Consider the following 17296-nt stretch of genomic DNA (forward strand, 5'->3'; position numbering starts at 1 on the left):
CAGCATTGAAGGGATCGTATAGTTTTGGTTGAGACTTAATTTCAGGTTTCTAACATTTTTTGGTGAGATAATGAGAAACCTCTTGTGAAATATGAAAGAGCATGTAATTCTATGAGGAATTCAATGTTTATTTGATGAAAATTGGTTTTGATATGGCTGAGATATCCAAAAAAGAGCGATTCTAATAAAGTGTGGGACCCACACTTTATTACGATTGCTTTGTTTTACTTTGTTTTTGGATGTTTCAGTCATTCCAAACCCGATTTTCATCAAATAGACTTTGAATTCCTCTTAAAATGGTATGTTTTGTACTATATCATAAGTGTTTTCTTGGTATCTCGCAAAAAGTTTAAAGCCCAATTCTCATCTCTACCAATACTGTACGAACCCAGCTTCACCTTGATCATGTGCTGGTCAGTAAGTGGGTCACAGACTTTTGAAGTATCATTGAATGATTATGCCAATACATTCTGCTAATAAGATTATGCTAATATGTTATTCTTAAACCAGATAATAAATAATCAATACTGCCTAACAAGACTACCAAAGTGGACTATCAGAAGCCACAGCAAACATGACAATCTTGCAGTAATATTATGAAATAAAAAATGTTTCTTGTGAAACGTTACTATCAGCATGTTCATAACAAATTGTGACACAGTCACTGCAAGATAAGACTCCACCTATGACAAAAGCTACTACATTCAACATTCTATCATGAAATGTTCTGGAAAAAATAGTTAATGGAAAAGAAAATCAAACATCTCATCCCACGTCTCATGTTAAAACTTCATTATTCATCTCAAAATTCATTATTTATGTTAAAATCATTATGTTTGTGTGGTGGTCTTTGTCAGAGCTGCAACACAATCAAATAAATATTATTGAAATTCAATTCAATTCATAAGTCTTCGTCCTGTTCTGTAAATCTTTGTAATGTTAAAAAATAGAAATTTTAAATGTTTATTGAAATTCAATTCAATTCATAAGTCTTCGTCCTGTTCTGTAAATCTTTGTAATGTTAAAAATAGAAATTTTAATGCAGGGTGTGAATAACACAAACAAAATTCAAATTCAGCTACGTATTGATGCACTTTGAATTTTCCTTCAGATTTTTGGCAGAGCAGCACAGGTGTATGTCAAGTCATCTTGTGAATACATTTTTGCATCTAAAGATCTCACAATATAACGAGATAAATAAAACACTAAGGACATCAACAGATTTGAGTAGCAAACTCCCAGAATGCCTTGCAAATGAGGGCTTCCAGTGTAATAAGAGTCTGAACACTCTTCCTACAGGGCTCACACCTGTAAATATGACAGCAATGTCCCAAAATCATGCCAAAGATACTAAAATACATGAAGAAAAAAATTAATTAAAAATCAGAAATGCAGTTTGGCAAAAAACTGAATAGCGGCATACATTGAGTATGAATTCCTCTACAAACTTGCATTTTAGTTGGAAGATGACAGCTTTTCGTATGGAATTTGAAGGGACTATATTTGATTGGGTGCATGTACAGAAAATAGGTGATTTTTTTAGTAAAAAGAACTCGTAGTCTGGCTTTGTGAAACCTTAGACAGAACCCCCATTGGAAATTTGATGGATGAAAGGGTATATCTCACTTTTTCAGGTTAGTGAAGATGAAACACCTCATTTCTCCCAGCTATTTTGCAGAATTGTTTGAATTTTGAATTTTAACACACGCCTCTATAGGGAAATATTTCCCGGTGTGAGCCCTATAGGGCTAGGTTCACCACTCACCAATTTGCCTCTCTGTGGCGATGATCTCGTTTCCCTGAGTGAATAGATGTTGCCGCACACGGATACCTCCCTCCAGACCCCCGGCGTGGCGTCCGACTGGAAGCCGCCCTTCGGCCGCATGATGAGCACCCCATTGGTGGTCAAGCCATCCATCCCGGACTCTGTCTTCCACTTACAGGCTTTCTCCTGGATTGGACAAGAGTGTGTCATGTGACATGCATAATTTTTGAACCATTCTGCAGTGCATCGTATCTGCAGTTACTTTGATTGACATCTTTTTAGAGTGCAAGAACCCTAACAGACTGAAATCTATCTGTTTCACTCTCATACATCGTGACTCTCTCATCTTAATTAACATGTTTGAAATCTGATTCACATCTGACGAAAATAATCAGAAATTTGTTTGTTTTTATGGGTCATGATGGCATAAGTATTCATTTCTCTTTCACAAAATGGCATCTTCTCATGACAGGAACTGGAGTTAATTCCTTGTATTGAAACTCTAAAACTAGTGACATCTTTCAAAATACAATATATTGATATTCAATTCCGTTCGATTCAATTTGTTTACGAATTCACATTTCCTGATAAAACAATACAACAGTATGAAAGTTTACAACACAGTGGAAAAAAATAAATCATTTACATATACACATTGTAACTATGAAAATGAAGAGAGAAATTGAATAAAGCCAAAAAGGCCTTGTAAGGTAAGTTCCCTTTTGTACATGTGTGCACTAAATAATTGAATTAAGTACAAATTGCAAACATGGTTGGACAGAAAACAAATATCATAAATCTATGACACCCACTAGGCCTACATGGCAAAATGTAAGCAGTATTCAATCTCCCTTCCAATGCTAAATCATACTCCGTAAATATGCTCAGTGACTGTATCCTTTCTTTTTTGCCAGGACAGCATATTCACAAAGTCCCAAAAATAACACTGGCACAAACAATTTGTACATTGCAAACAGCCTTCGCACCCAGTCTTCATTAAAACCTTGGCACGCACCACGAAAAAGAAAAAAAAAATGTTTATGCTAACCCACTCCTGAGTCTGGTAGCAACCACAACCACTTCAAGCTGTTACTCATCAAAACATCCTCTAAGCATATTACACACAAATATATCCTACACACTCCCACAGTTCCTTGGTATGGTATAAGCCCCTCTTAAAACGTCACATTGACATAAGAGATGTATCCGATTCCGGATTCAGATTAAAAATAAATAAATAAATAAAAAATGTGGTATATCGCTCCAAACAATCAATGGAAATGACAGAGATACATGAAAATGTCCATTGTAATTGCTGTTACATATGGAATATAAAAAGAACGCAAACCATACGCACCTACTACAATGTAAGGATTTCTGAGAACTATGGGATGTGGTTTTAAAAAAGGGAGACAGTGCTCTGACAGTGGTAGACATTTACTGGATGAAGACACATTGTGGAAAAGGTTCCCCCATGAGACATTTGTACATCAACACTTCATTTTCACTCATGAAGGAGACCCACATTTCAACACGTACACACATACTCAGTCACATTTCATCCCTTCCTATACCGTTACAGCCTTCAGCTTCAGCCCTAGTATCAAAACACAAACTGTCTTTGATTTGCTTCTACCAGAGCCACACTTTTTTCATCACCCGTCACGCCTCATGATTCATACAGAAACAGAAATTTAATACGCTTCAGCAGGATTTCTCTGTAAAACCCCTTTCGCCATTGTCTCCAATACATGACAATTACACATGGGAGTACATAAAATATTCACTATCAGCTATCAATAGTTTGCCGAGTCTGCTGTATAGACTAGATTCCTCTCTATGTGCAGCTGGAATTGGAGCGCATGAATTTATGATGTTGTATTAGCTGTTCATAGTCTGTTCTCCGTAAGGGGAAAAAAAAAACAAACAAAAAGTACTTGGCAAGGGGAGTGAGACAATTAACGTTCAGTGTCAACACGGATGTTACACTGTAACACTTCCATGTTTGCCTAACATGAATAAGTGAGGCATTTTACTTGCCTGAGTTACAGTGCGGGTGACACACTCACAATTTTCTACGGCATACCTTTACTTTGTTTTCGGTTGTCATGCATGAATAATCCTTTATACACTTCTCAAAGCCTGTCACACTAGAGTACACAGTGTGTAGGCCTACACAGTACATTGAAAAAACAAACAAAACAAAAAAACACCCCAAAATGAACAAACCTCAAAACACTCTAAACTACTCAATCACACACACAGGGTGATATTGAGGACAATACTCTGGTTGGTTGCTCCTCCTACCCTGTTAACCCCCTATTGTGCTTTGAGTGTTGATTGATAAAGAAAGTCCTTTAGTAAACAATCCCTGGCACAAAATGGGTTAATCAGTACACCTGGTATTAGTTAAAGGACAAGTTCACCTTCATATACATAAGGATTGAGTGAATGCAGCAATATTAGTAGAACATATCAGTGAGAGTTTGAGGAACATCGGACAATCTGTTCAAAAGTTATGAATTTTTCAAGTTTTTACGCAGTTACTGCTGAATGAGAAGACTACAGCATATGATGTCACATGCGTAGAACAATATTTATAAGGAAATATAAAGAGAATTTGACAAAATTTCATGTTTTTGAAAAAATGCACATTCCCTTGACTCGCTACTAACTTATGTTTAGGGTAAGATTATTCCCCTTGCCCTTTGAATTTGTCCTTTAAACATGCATATGGTATCATACTGACCAAAATACCACAGGTATAATACATTGTATACAAGCACACAATCTGAAGAGAAATACACTGTACCCTTTCTATTCCTTCATTCATGTTGTTTTGATACCTATATTATGCAACTGAGAGTAGCATTAGATACTAAAAGGAAGGCACTCTTTGTCAATTAAAGGACAAGTTCATGTTTTCTTTATGTTGTTCTATGCATGTGATGTTGCAAACAGCAGTAGTCTTCTCATCTATCATTAGCAGCATGGAAAGCTCAAAAATTCATAACTTTTGAACGGACTGTCCGATTTTCCCTCAAACTTTCATTGATGTGTTCTGCTGATATTGTTGCATTCACTCATTCCACATGTACATTAAGGTGAAGTTGTCCTTTAAGTCTGCCAGTAATCTTAGACCCTGTTTACAGTGCAGGGCTGGGCCTCTGCTAGGCCGCGGCTGAGCCCACCTTCATTTCAGTGTAAACACGCAAAAGGCCAAATGCGGGGCCAAAATTGGCCGCGCATTTGGCCACGCTCTGGAGGTGGTCTACGACAAAATATTAAAAGGTTTTAATTAAAAGTGCGGCCGAGCCCGGCAGTGTAAACGGACAAAATTGCAGCCCCACAATTGAGGCTGGGCTCGGCCGCAGCTCGGTCGTGGCTCGGCCCAGCCCCGCACTGTAAACGGGGTCTAATAAAAATGTAGTGACATCACACTCAAGTGTTGTAAATAGCATACTGTAAAACCAGAAAACAATTGCGGCATGAAATTTTCACAATAAGGTGGCTGGAACTCAATGCTTTATGCAGATAAAAACTTTCCACATGCATTTTACTTTCACAAATCTTTGCTCCTCACAAAATTTGTGAAAGTTTCATGCCATGCACACAGAAATTTCCAGTTTTAAAGTATACCAACTTAAAATGCAACCATACCATAAGAAATAACTTCAAATTTGTCATGATTATTATGACTAAAGTCATCATTTAAAATAGCCTGCACATGATATCATCCATAAACATCATAAGATCTCTTCATGTTCAAAATTGAATGCTTGCATTTGAGGCACACTTACAGTTTCACACTATAAGATTTATTTTCTCCTTCCTTTTTTTTTCTTCTTCAATTTCTAATAGAATGACAAAATATCCCTTTTATGCATAGTCACACACATTACCAATATTTTATGTGAAAGTGAGATTTTATGAACAATCACAGGCTTGTTGATAATGCAATAGGGTAATAACAAGGCTTTAATCACACTTTCATAACCTAAAGAGATTTTTAGCATCATTAGTCATTCAAGATACCATATCATGCTGAATGCTTTACTTGCACATAGCTCTGTACAACTTCTTGAGTTTCATTCACACTGTATGTAAGGTCTGCCTTACTGCTGATTAATCATTTTGACCAAATCTGGAATAATTCTCCAGTTAGTCTGTTGTCACTATAAGCACAGATGTACTTCAAGTTTCAACAGGAGTAACCCGCTCTTATCCCTCCAAAATTCTTATTATTTTACCTAGAGATGTGAGTATTGAAATAGGAGGTGTCTAAATTCACTTTAAAATTTTAGACCGATTATATAACAGTTCATGAATTCCCTTGTTTCCAATGCTACATGTAGTTTCTGTAGTGAACACTCTACACATGCAAAATATGTATCTGAGGGCTATCAAGTTGGTTTTTCTTTTTAAATCATCACTGCACATAAAGAACAATCTAATAGATTGTTAGTGTCTTTTGAAACTTACGTCCCAGAGTACATGACAATGTAAGCTGATTCATGTCAACTGATATCAAGGGGACATATGAGTTAATTAGCTCAAGTGGGAACAATTAAAGTCAATTGATCATGTCAATCTTCTCTTGGTGGGAATGGTGGGAGTTACTAACGGTCATCCAACCAGGATTAGATTTGGCGTGAGAAAGAGAAAAATACTTTGTCCATGGTAGGTTCACTGAACTTTTATTCACAGCCCTCAAACAGGTGCTGCCATGATGTGAGAAAGGAAAAAAAAAAGTTAGAGAAAGGCCCCATCGTGAAGCTGATGGTCATAGCAGCAGAGACCTAACACTTGGTGCATGAAGGCTTGTAGAGAAAAGCTTATGCTTGATTTGTGTTCTGCTTGTTCATGGTACACTAGCACATTGAATGCTTCACTGCATGAACATCCATTGTACATTGACAGATATTGTTTCTTTTGGAGGGGGGGGGGGGGGGGGGGTGGGCAGAGGTGGAGTATACGATGCATGAGCTTCGCAAATGTGTGGTTGAACTTGGGACCAGTTCATGGCTTGGAAATTCACACAGAGCATGACATTGGACATGAAATAACGCATTCCCACGACTGAAGACACACAGGTGCGTTCACATCAGAGAATCAGTTCAAGTTTAAGAATTACATAATAGTCTCACAAAAAATAGACAATCAAAGGAACAGTTAGAAATGCTTGATGTTGTAATGTCACTTAATAGAGCAGGCTGCCCTAACTACATGAGTTTACACTAAAATCAAATGTAAAGACAAAACATGATAAATATTCACAGTTTCTATATACATGCAAAACATCCCAGCATCTTTGCACAATTATGCACAATAAAAATTTAGTAGAGTAGATATTATCCCAAAGGTCCTGTCATACTGACATGGAAAAAAAAAAAATCCTGAAATGATTTGTGACGAATGTAAAATGAGGCATAATGACACTGCATGACAGGAATCACATCCACTGCTTGGCATGGACCGGCATTCTGTGGCGAGTGCTGGAATTGAATTACACACTCCAGAACGCGTCACTGCATTCTCCCTGGGCATTAATGTGTGCCTAATGCGATGCATGTGGCTTGTCAGTGTTTGATGTGCAACCCATTACAGTCCCATGTTCCTCTGACTCTATCTATCTCTTGCTCTCTCTATCTTCCCTTGTCAAGCCATACTAGAACGCCGCTACAAATATAGCTCGGGTATAAACACCCCAATTTACAATAATGGCCACAGTTAACAGGCTCCTGGCCCGTCAGTTGGCTAAGATTGAATGGAACCTCATAGTCTCCAATTAAGTCCATAATGACCATCAAACATGTAACGCTGCATAGAAATAGTCTACCCCATTCTGAAAATTATCAAGCATTACAATTCTCTTTAAATCCCAGTGAATGTTTAAATTTACCACATTATGAAGGTGTGTGGGAGGCTTGTGGGGAGACAGAAACAAATTTCAAGAATTTATGAGATAAATGCTTACCATTACTTTGCTTAATCCTTCAAGACATGCACTTCATAAACTACCTGATGAGTTAGCCACTTCTTACTTGCTATGTAATAACTGAAAGGAACCACAAGTGCATCAAACTTCACAAATTCTCAGCATTCGACATGCTTTGGGTTTTCTGCTGATGTTGTCTGCAGACCTTAAGACATGCTGAGGGGTTTTAAGACCATAGCACAGTGCATTACAAGACCTCAGTTATAATCAATCAATCAATCAATCAATCAATCAATCAATCAATCAATCAATCAATCAATCAATCAATCAATCAATCAAACAATCACTCAATCACTCAATCAATCAATCAATCAATCAATCAATCAATCAATCAATCAATCAATCAATCAACCAGTCCTACAAATAATATCTATGAAATCCTACAGACACTTCTTGCTGCTCTACACATCCTAAAGATGACTTGATATTCAATATCATTAACCATATCAGACATCTAAACAGGACAATTTTATTTCTTTACTGCTGAAGTTTTGACCGTCATCATTATTGACCAGTCAATATTTTGTTTTTGCCCCCTCAGAAAAGTCAGTAGAAAAATGCACATAAAGTAGCAGGCAATTCTCATGGTCGGACATCCGGGTATTTTGCGTGTCACGGGTGATGGATAGTGGTGGAGTGAAAACAAACCATAGTCTATAGTCGCGTGAGCCTGGAGTGGTAACGCTGTACATGTTTTCTGCCGGGGCGCCCCGCGAGCATAGCGCTGGCACAAGCTGTAGCTGTGCGGGCAGCAGGATTAGGCCCTACCTAGGCAGGCTAGGCCTACCCTAAATTAGGCCCTACCCTTTGCCTACTACAGTACTAACGTTAGGCCTATAGACCTTCTATGAGGTACTAAGTAAGCGTAGATATCGGGGTATGGCCTACTCAAAGAGATTCTACTGCACATCTGGTCATTTTGTCGGGTCGTTGATCCAGAGTCCTGCCGCGATTTCATACGGGCACAGGTCCAGTCCGGCTGCCTTCACCTTGGCAAAATACCGGGACCAATCGATCGACAGTTTCCAGATTTTTAGAATATTGCTGGCAAGACATGATGCATGTATCTCATGAATGATGGCACAAATGACAAAATGAATAATGAAAAACAGTCCCCATATACGTCTGCGTAGAGTTGCACATAATACGCGTTGCACATGCATGCACAGCATGCAGTATGTGCATTTATATATGCAGCCCCAGGCTTAGCGCGCTTGCAAGCTGTTTGTTTTCACTCCAGTCAACCGGAAGTGATGTGTAGCCGACCGCAAGAATAAGATTGAGCCGACATCCAGGGGAATTTGGATAGACATTGTAAACTTGCAAAAGATTTTGTCCACTGTACTTGACAAATGTTCGCACAATTGGCAAGTGTTCACATATCGACGATAGCCGTAACCGTGCATCCAGTAATTACAAGTTGCCCTAATGTTTCTGTCTTTCCCTCTTTGAAATACATTACCACTCTTTGAGGATGGGCTGATTTTGCTATAACACGCATTTTCCATAGACACCTCCCCAAGTATTCTCGGGACTAGTCTCCAATGGGTTAAGATGTGATTACTAGTGCATGTACTAATTGTCAATATTTTCAAGTTCCCTGCAGATGTCTGATTTTGTTAATAACAGGGACTGGCTACTTTCAGGAGATATGACATTAATTGCCCTCACTATAGAATCGTATTGCACGAGTCTAGTCTAGTTCACCCAATAAATGTTGTATCCCCCTCATGGTCTGTACATATTATACTTTTGTGATAATGCAGGGACAACTTGAAAATAACAGCAGCAGATTTTGGTATCTTGATGATGTATGGGTAGAAAATACTGGTCCTGCACTATGTCTGGGCTATAGAGAGGATTTAACAACAATTTTCAAAAATTGATTTTTTTTTTACAATTTTCTAAAATCAAATTGGGAGTTCTGAATATAGATAAACTTTTTGTTTCAAAATTTTCTCATGGTAAGCTTTAGTTGTTTCCTTACAAATAATAATAGCATATCTAATGAAAGAAAAAAAAAAGGACTCTGCATTGTTGGATAGACAAAAAACATATAACAACTTCCGTGCAGTTGTGACTGCCTGTGAACTCAAGAGAAAAGGGTGAAAGATGCTGGTATACATGTTGCACTTCCAGATATTTATTATTGTCCAGCATAGCTCATCGTTAGCTATCTACCAGTCATATTATCAATGATCAGCACAGTGCAAATGTAGCTCACAACAAGAAACTAATTTGCCTATCATTGATGACAGTGAGACTGTTTGACCATGGCTTTAGGCATTGTCAGCTTCATAATCTGTAACCTCATATAAAATGCCACGGGAAAAAAAACATTGAATGTAAATTCTGGACAATTTTGTTGCTACACATTTAGTTTGCATAACGGCACATTCGCAAACATAATTGTACAGAAAATTAGGGTGAACTCCAGCCTTACCCCAAGAAATATGTTATTTGTTGAGTTGAAGCCTGCTGCATAGATCCTTGACGTGTGTGGGGGACTCCGCTCAACAATGATGCGACACGCAAAGCGTGATATTGTGCTTTCTGAGACAACACAATCCTTCTGCGTCTTGGCACCCGGCACCGTATCCATGACAACAAAGTCGATGACGGGTTCTGTTGATCTGCCAATCTGTGGAGAAAGTAACAATATACAGCATTTGTGGAAATGGAGCTTTTTTATTCAGTTACCTGTACAGAGAGATGCCAAAATGCTCACAAAGAATCCAGGCCAGTGAATGTTCATGGTCAAAAGTGAATTGTTACACAGTTCAATTAACACATTAACACAAATAATAACTAGAAATACAGCGACCGGTATGCCTCTGCCATAATGCATTGTTCTCCAAACAGGTCTATAGTACGTCTTGTCAATGTGCAACAACAGTTTCACCTTACTGGCATCAAATTAAAACATGTTTGTCAAACATGTGTCAACTGTTTACTTTCCTTGAATTAGGTTCAATTAAAATGGATGGCTAAATTGTTTAAGAGAGCGGGTATTCGGGGATTTTAGCACATTCACTTGTCCTTTGATCTCACAGCCAAACTCTTTCCCTACAGACTCATTGTGCAGTATTTATGCATTACGTATAAACCATATGCCTAGTTTTATTACCTTTATGCGTTGAATAACCTTCAAGGTATGGAGAAAAAGTGTAATTTCAGCATTAAAACGTAGAATTTTAGCATGCTAAAATCAAGTGGCACTATATCACTGCAAAAAAAAAAATAATAAAAATAATTGATATCACTTCACATGAAAGTAATGTACACTTATGATTAATATTGCTATCTGCTATTTGGAAATGCCTTTCAAACTGCAGACGAATAATCAGCACTCAACAGTAGGAAAATGATTAAATCACTGCTTTGATTTCAACAAAGTCCAAAATATATCTTGAACAGCACTTTCCATACATGACTACTCTTCTGTTTCCATATGAAGCAAAGGTGTGCAGACTACAAATGTCTCACCTGAAACATGTCTGTTGTTGCATCACTGGAGTATTCTACCACAACTGTTTGATGCCTAGACAGAGTGTATGCTATCGTGTGCTTGCTATTACTCGTCTTGAGGGCCTGTGTTAAAGAGAAGACCAATCACATGTTCATGAATACACGCCACAAAACTGACACAAAATTCTTGGAATTCTCGGGCAGCAGTGCTATGATCATAAAGGTACAAAAGAACGCCCAAACAAACAATTGTCATATAGTGTTCATATCTGCCTACGATTCCTGAAGAGAATCAGGTGTGAAAAAGAAGAGAGAATTACATTGTAGCATCACGAGTCAAACACTATGGATTCCCATGTCATCTTCTTAATAATAACTTCCTGGAAGGAGAAAATGGATGCAGTCATTGTAGAAAATTTTAATACATTATCATATAGTAAAATATTTAAAGTATAAACTGGGTCAGTTGTCACAATGACCGAAATATGAAATTACACCAAGGGGGTACCTGCATCACACATGTGTGTAATACCTCCCTGGATACACATAAAGTTTTTTCTGTTCAGCCACTGCACAATATGACAACAAATTAATAGAGTAGCTTCTTTCTTCTGTAATGAAGCTCCATTTCGTAACACTTTTAGTTTACTCTGGTCCACTAATCAAATCATTTGTAATCCCTCCCTCCAGTCCCCACCACACACACACACACACAATGATAAATAAAATAGTGCTGGGAAAAGATGCTAAACTCAGCCAAGTAATTAAATTAGCCTACATACGCATAAATCAACCATGCACGACTCAAGGTTCATGATCTAGTCGCGTGCCTATGACACCTCACATGAACCTTTTATGAGATCCCACTGCTCCAGCTTACATGCATCGAATAGAGCAGGTTGGGTTCTAAGAGGTCTCAATTTATGAGGTGATACCAAAGCCTCATACTATATGGGGAAACAAGACAAAAGTATGGTTTTTATTTCACACTTGTTAAAACAGAAGATACTGAAATAACATGAATGCAGCCCATATCAGGGCAGTTATCCCCCGAGGGCAATTACCCCCCCCCCCCCCCCCCCCTTACTGGTATACTGGTTAGTGATAAGGTTAGGGTAAAGATTAGGTTTAGGGTTAGGTTTAGGTTCAGGATTTTTATGATTAGGGTCAGGGAAAAGGTCTGAGGTAATTGCCCAGGGGGTAATTGCCCTCGACCCATGCAGCCAAATTTGAGACCAAAATGTTCTAATTTCCTTTACAGAATGAATACATACATACATGTACACATAATTATTCTTAATTGTTAATGCAGACATGTACACATGCATGAGTCTAACTAGGAAGCATTTTTTTTCATAGATGATAGTCCCACATAAATGTATGTTTATAATTTTATCCCGATGGAATCCCATTTTCTTTGCTCAATTTTCCACTAATTTACAATTTTACAATCCAACCATTCAAAGTACATGGGAACTTACAGTCAACCTTTGAGAGCCTACTGAGACTACTCCACATAAAAAACACTGCTCTAACACCACAAGCCTTACTAAGGCTGCAAGTGGCAGGTTGTAAGCATTGTTACTGCGGGGCTCAACAAGTCAGTGAGATGGAGGAGGCAGGGCCTATGTTATAATCAGCTGTACCAGAATGACAGATGACTTACTGCATCTCTGAACTGAAATAAAACACTCCCTAGAGAACTAAGTGAATGTTGGCTGAATAAGACCTAATCAGACATCCATATCTTCCTAGCTTGATGCAAAATGATTCCTCCCATGTCAAACAAAACAGTTATTACATTAGATGTTTCATGATTGATATGAATGCAATGACGTCAAGTCTATGTGAGCAGCTTGTTAAACATTCATAGCTATCTTGCACTGCATGAAGGCTGACTGGATATGACAAGCATTTCCAGTACATCTGGACTACTGTCTAAGAGAAAGCACATCATCAGTGATGAAGTGATACTCGCTGAGATATCCTCTAAGAACTAGTAAACTATACCAAAATAAATCATCAAAGATACGACAAATCATACAAGCCATGCTATTACAATGTATATCAGTAATTCATTATACATGCTGGTTAGAATGCATTGCGTTTAGTGACCTAAAGCTAACGGCATCACAAAACTTCTTTTCAAGGACCATGGTAAAGAGACTTCTGCATAATATACACTGTATACAATACTACAACCTGGTTGTGCTCCTTATACAAGGCAGTGTGTACATAAATAACGTTTTGACTTTTTCCATACTTTACTCCCATCAGTTAACAGCAAGTTAGGATCTGTTAGTCATGAAAACAGCTTTCACATTCCTACTGTCAGTCTGTTTACCTTCTTGATTACAGGTGACTCTTGTTTACTACTCCTTACCTACAAAGAATCACATAAACAAGGTAAAGCAACAAACATGTTTACTACGTTATAAAGACAAAAGGTTAAAGGGGAAATCCAGACCAAATATAACTTAGTCTCATAAGAAAGAGTAAATACTACAAGTTCAACCCAGTATTATTTTTATCAAAATCAGATGAAAAATACGGAAGTTATGGCATTTTGAAGTTTTGCTAATTTTTCAGGAAACAGTTCTTGAACAGTCAATATGAATATAGGCCTATGCAAATGGGAAAGTGAGCATGTCATCCCCTCACAACTTGCCATAATATACTTTGTACATAAAATTTTGAAATTTCCAGTTTTTCATTCAAATGCAGTTATGCCCAAGGCTGAAATCCTCGTATATCTAACTGATCACTATTCTTCAACCAGGAATAACATCATGTTTCAGACTTCAATGACAGAAATAGTGAAGTTTTGTCTTTTTTTTTTTTGTACACGATCAATGAAAAATTGTGAGGTTATGATACGGATAGCTCACTCTTTTGCATATTCATATCCACTGTACAAGAACTGTTTTGCAGAAATTAGCAAAACTTCATAATGCCATAACTTCCTTATTTTTCATCAAATTCAGTCAAATTTTTACCGTTGAACTCGTAAGATTTTACTCTATTTTATCAGACTAAATTATATTTGGACTGGATTTTCCGCTTTAGGACAAGAGAGATGAAGCACACAAATGGGAGTGACAATATTGTGGCCACAACATATGGAACACAAATCTATTTTTCCATCATCTGTATTATCATCACATACAATGTACATATATATAATATGATGAGAAATGTATGACCTCTACATATCGTGCATCATATGTTAAGTCTTCCTTGGTGTTATGCCAGGGAAGTGCAGCATATTAGGTCAAACCATTCAAGCCCTGCAGGCATAACACTGCTATCAATTGTGATCGTGCTCCATCATTACATTTCACGGCATGCTGGGACACTATAGCATTTATTGATATGCCCCTGTTGTACTCACTACTCCAATTCAATAACATACAATAATCTCCCTCAGAAAAAGAGCTAAATTTATGTTGTGAACATGATGTATTTTTCCCTATATACCCGACTCATATACAGACTAGTTATAAGTGATACACTGTCACACATGTAAAAGCGCCTTCAAATGTCCTTTTGCAACATGTTTATCCAATACTAAACCTGTCTTTAATGTTGTAACTAGAAGCAACAGATTGCACCGATCAGTACCACATGATGAACTGTGCCTCAAACTAACAGCTGATGCCAACTTGCATTAATTGTCTGTGGCAGTTTTACCCAAGTCTTCATTCACACATTATGACATATCCTAACTCTGACATCAGCAGTTTAATGCAAACGTCAGAGGGATGACAAACCTGCCTGCTACCTTAATATCCGTCTGCCTGGTTACATGAGTAATCTTGTCCAGCAGACATTCTCCCCTAATAAATCAGCAGATAAAACTAATTAGCCCTCTTTGGAATATATCCCCTCTAATGAAACTGACGTCCATGTAACAATGACAACTGGCTGGGCTTTATTAGACTGACTTACACCGAGTTGATGATCCTATTCCATGCCATGTAATTTCATTGTTGATCGTGAAACAATAAACAAATGCAGCTGAATCTATCAATGGTATTTCTGCTTTGCTTCCTAATGTCTGGCATGTGTAGGAAAACAATACTTCTGAAGAACTCCAAAATCAAGATCTGTCTCAAAATTATTCCATTTAAAATCAAATGAGCTCTCACAAGAGGCCTGCTTGATGGAAAGTACATAGATGAAATAACTCTATATTTTGTTTTGTTTATTGACAACTTAAAGGGACTGTACAGTACTGGTTGAGGTAGGGATTCATGTTTAGAACATTCCTAAGTGAGATAATGAAAAGCCTCTTATGAAATATGAAAGAGCATGTAATTTTAAGAAGGATTCAACGTTTATTTGATGAAAATTGGTTTTTAAATGGCTGAGATATCCAAAACAGTGCTAATAATAAAAGGCGACATGCCACAACTTTATTAGGATCTCTTTGTTTCACCTTGTTTTTGGATATCTCAGCCATTTCAAAACCAATTTTCATCGAATAAACTTTTGATACCCCTTAGAACTGCATGCTCTTTGATATCTCATAGAGTGGTTTCTGAATATCTCACAAAATTTTAAAAGCTAAATCTACACCTCGACCAGAACTGTATACACCCTTTAAGCTACTCTTTAATGAAGAAAAGATAGACTAAAAAATTAGGAATGATGTATTTGCAGATACAAAAGTTTTTATTTCAGTACAGCACAAACAACGTTTATGGTCTTCAGCCCTAGTTCCTACAATGAGAGTTGTCACTCTTATCAAAACCTACCCAAGCAATGCTAGATACAGAAGACAACGTTAGGCAAAACACAAAATTAGAATAACTCATTTCTCATAAATTAAACTTTCCATCTTCATCTACCAATCAGTGAAGGTGTGTTTCTATTTACCTCCCCCTGCTTAGCAGCGTTGATCTCATACTGTTTGTCAGGCTTCACGCCATTGGCTGCGTCTCGCTTGAACAGACCAAACGTGCTACGCCTCCTACCACGATTGCCAGCCGGAAGCACGCCATTGTACCTGGGATGAGGGGGAAAAGAATCACGCTTCATCATCTTAGTATGACATAAATTTAAGAAAATAACAGAGGCATAAAAAATGTAAAAAAAAAATAAAAAACATTAAAACACGTAATTTTCATGCATATCAAATAAGTTTTTGAGAAGTGTGTGTGTGTGTGTGGGGGGGGGGTGGGCTTTGGGGCAGTAAAAAAACATATATATTCAGGTTGTCCTACTCTGTTATCCCTGTCTACTTCACCCATAAAGATTTATCATCCTGCTTTATGAGGCTGAGCTGCATAGTATTATGATGTATGTCCTAGCAACTACCTGTAAATCTAAACACATTCGCCTGCCAGTCCATGCATAATGGGTTGACTGTCCCTTCCCACAAGACATCTCCAATTCTGATGAATCATGGGATATCCTGACGGCCCTGGTATGGACGGCTGGTTGGGGAAGCGGACGGTAGAGCACTGCCCTGTAGCTTGACTGAGTATGACCTTACAAGCTACAGGTTACTAACTGCCCTCTGACTTAACAATAGGATGAAGACGAGACTAATCAGATATTCCAAGTGAATGTCATTTAAATATCATTGTGTACAGAGTAAACAATCTACTACTAGTACCTGAATTCACACAAAAGAAATAATCACAAATGAAAGCTAATTGAGAGATCACTTTTCTTAATCAATCTATCCCATAATGTTAGAATGTACTTCAAAAATAAAGACGAAGACCTTGTCCCATGTGTCTAAAGCTTTCAGCCTCTCATTTTTCCCACTTATGCAGTGAGAACAGATGCCTAGCATCACACATGGGGGCCCCTAGCGCGGCTTGTCAATAGCAGCGATTGTCTTCTTTCATTTGGGTAACCACCAACACTGCTTCCTAAATAGATAGTTCCTGTGTGCACTCAGGTTATGCTACGTCAACCATAGGGAAGAATTCCCATGAAACAGAAACGAGTTCAAACTTGCATCCAGTCTCTTGTGTAATGTGCCTCTTTATCCCATGCCTCTTTGTTTGCAGTGCCGAGCTGCTGAAACCAGGGAGGTGAGACTGAATGCTGCA

At 37.9% G+C, this 17296-nt stretch overlaps 1 protein-coding gene across 1 annotated transcript in view; it reads right to left on the bottom strand.

The window, feature by feature from the left end:
• LOC139745591 (E3 ubiquitin-protein ligase pellino homolog 1-like) overlaps nt 1-17296 on the bottom strand; it is a 65503-nt gene that overhangs the window by 18086 nt on the left and 30121 nt on the right. The window contains exons 3-7 of the mRNA XM_071655984.1: nt 16110-16239; nt 13576-13614; nt 11250-11354; nt 10207-10404; nt 1766-1951 (exon numbers count right to left, since the gene is read on the bottom strand). Of these exons, the coding sequence (XP_071512085.1) occupies nt 1766-1951; nt 10207-10404; nt 11250-11354; nt 13576-13614; nt 16110-16239 (658 nt within the window). The remainder of the gene's footprint in view (nt 1-1765; nt 1952-10206; nt 10405-11249; nt 11355-13575; nt 13615-16109; nt 16240-17296) is intronic.

This window comes from Diadema antillarum, unplaced genomic scaffold (assembly GCF_040938485.1).
Source record: "Diadema antillarum isolate AM-2024a unplaced genomic scaffold, OU_Dant_1.0 seq00001279_RagTag, whole genome shotgun sequence".
NCBI lineage: Eukaryota > Metazoa > Echinodermata > Echinoidea > Diadematoida > Diadematidae > Diadema > Diadema antillarum.